The 1,643-nt window shown below is 48.9% G+C and overlaps 1 protein-coding gene across 1 annotated transcript; it reads right to left on the bottom strand.

The window, feature by feature from the left end:
• Window positions 1-226: 226 nt before the first annotated feature.
• LOC101616470 (40S ribosomal protein S9-like) lies at window positions 227-921 on the bottom strand. Its single transcript, XM_045136785.1, has one exon. It carries the CDS (start codon window positions 876-878, stop codon window positions 294-296), a length of 585 nt encoding a protein of 194 aa, XP_044992720.1. The 5' UTR covers window positions 879-921; the 3' UTR covers window positions 227-293.
• Window positions 922-1,643: the final 722 nt, after the last annotated feature.

A 1,643-nucleotide genomic window follows, 5' to 3' on the forward strand; every position in this document is an offset into this window, starting at 1 on the left:
TGGAAGGTAGTAAAGAAAAAGCAGTGACACCAGAGTGCTTGGGCTCCTGGCTCAGCCTCTCAGGGCATCATTCAAGACGCTTCACTTGTGAAGACAGATCTAAATTTGTTTCTATTTTTCTAAATTTCAATGAGTGGGTTTTATGACAGCTAATTTGGAGGGCTTGGATTAAACTATTTCTGCATGTATCTATGATGGTATTTCCTTTTTTTTTTTTTTTTCACCATAGTACTGGTAGTTTTATTAGCTGACTGGAAAACTAGACAACCCTCCCAAGCTCAAAGAGTATGGGCTTAATCCTCTTCCTCATCATCACCAGCTCCGGCCCCACCCTGGCCCTTCTTGGCATTCTTCCTCTTCACACGACCTGGACGGCCACCACCATATGGAGAACGGAGGGAGAAGTAGATGTGCTTCTGGGAATCCAGGCGGACAATGAAGGATGGGATGTTCACCACCTGCTTGCGGACCCTGATATGGCGCTGGCGGATGAGCACACGGGCATGGTGGATAGACTTGGCCAGGCCCAGCTTGAAGACCTGGGTCTGCAGCTGCCTCTGCAAGAAATCCTCAATCTTCAGGCCCAGGATGTAATCCAGCCTCATCTTGCCCTCATCCAGCACCCCAATGCGAACAAGTCGCCGAAGCAGGGCACTACCTTCGGAAAGACGCCGCGGGTCCTTTTCGTCCGGCGTCAGCAGCTCGCGGGCAGCCTTCCGGATCTTCGCCAGGGTAAACTTAACCCTCCAGACCTCACGTTTGTTCCGGAGCCCATACTCGCCGATCAGCTTCAGCTCCTGGTCGAGACGGGATTTCTCGAAGGGTCTCCGCGGGGTCACGTAAGTCTTGCGACAAACCCAGCCCCGGGCAACCGGCATGTTGGCTCTGCGTGGCCGCACGTGCCAAAGCACCCCCTAGCAGAAAGAGCTTTTTTTTTTTTTTTTTTTCGAGGTAGGGTCTCACTCTAGCCCAGGCTGACCTGGAATTCACTATGGAGTCTCAGGGTGGCCTCGAACTCACGGCAATCCACCTACCCCTGCCTCCCAAGTGCTGGGATTAAAGGCGTGCACCACCACACCCGGCTTATGATGGTATTTCCACATGAGATCAGCATTTAAAGTCACAAAACAGTATAGGTGAGCAAACAAACTTTGGAGGGCTAGAATGAAGCAGAAAGAGGGATGCTGTGCCTGCTTCCCTCCTGCCTGCTACCTTTAAAAGGGGACGTCAACCCCCTACTCATGGATTGAGGTTTGCATTGTAAATTCCCTGGTTCTTAAGCTTTCAGACCTGCGCTGGAATCACACCTTATCTTTCCTGTGTTTCCAGTTTTACAAATGGCAGATGATAGGACTCATCCTTTGAAGTATGTGAGCCAACATGCTAGACATCACTTCCTTCTCCCCAGCCTCTCTTCCTCTCTCTCTCTCTCTCTCTCTTTCTCCTGGTGCTGCTTCTCTAAAGAACTCTAATGCAAGTATTAATTTTATGATAAATTCATAAATTGCATAAGCTTGGAAAATATATACAGATTATACTTTGCCAAAAAAATGTAAATCATTAGCATAATTTTTTTTTCAAGGTAGGGTCTCACTCGAGCTCAGGCTGACCAGGAATTCACTATGGAGTCTCAGGGTGGCCTA

This window comes from Jaculus jaculus, chromosome 17 (assembly GCF_020740685.1).
Source record: "Jaculus jaculus isolate mJacJac1 chromosome 17, mJacJac1.mat.Y.cur, whole genome shotgun sequence".
NCBI lineage: Eukaryota > Metazoa > Chordata > Mammalia > Rodentia > Dipodidae > Jaculus > Jaculus jaculus.

What these genes read in the sequence shown, in the direction of transcription:
- LOC101616470 (XM_045136785.1), bottom strand. Translation starts at nt 878, where the DNA reads ATGCCGGTTGCCCGGGGCTGGGTTTGTCGCAAGACTTACGTGACCCCG.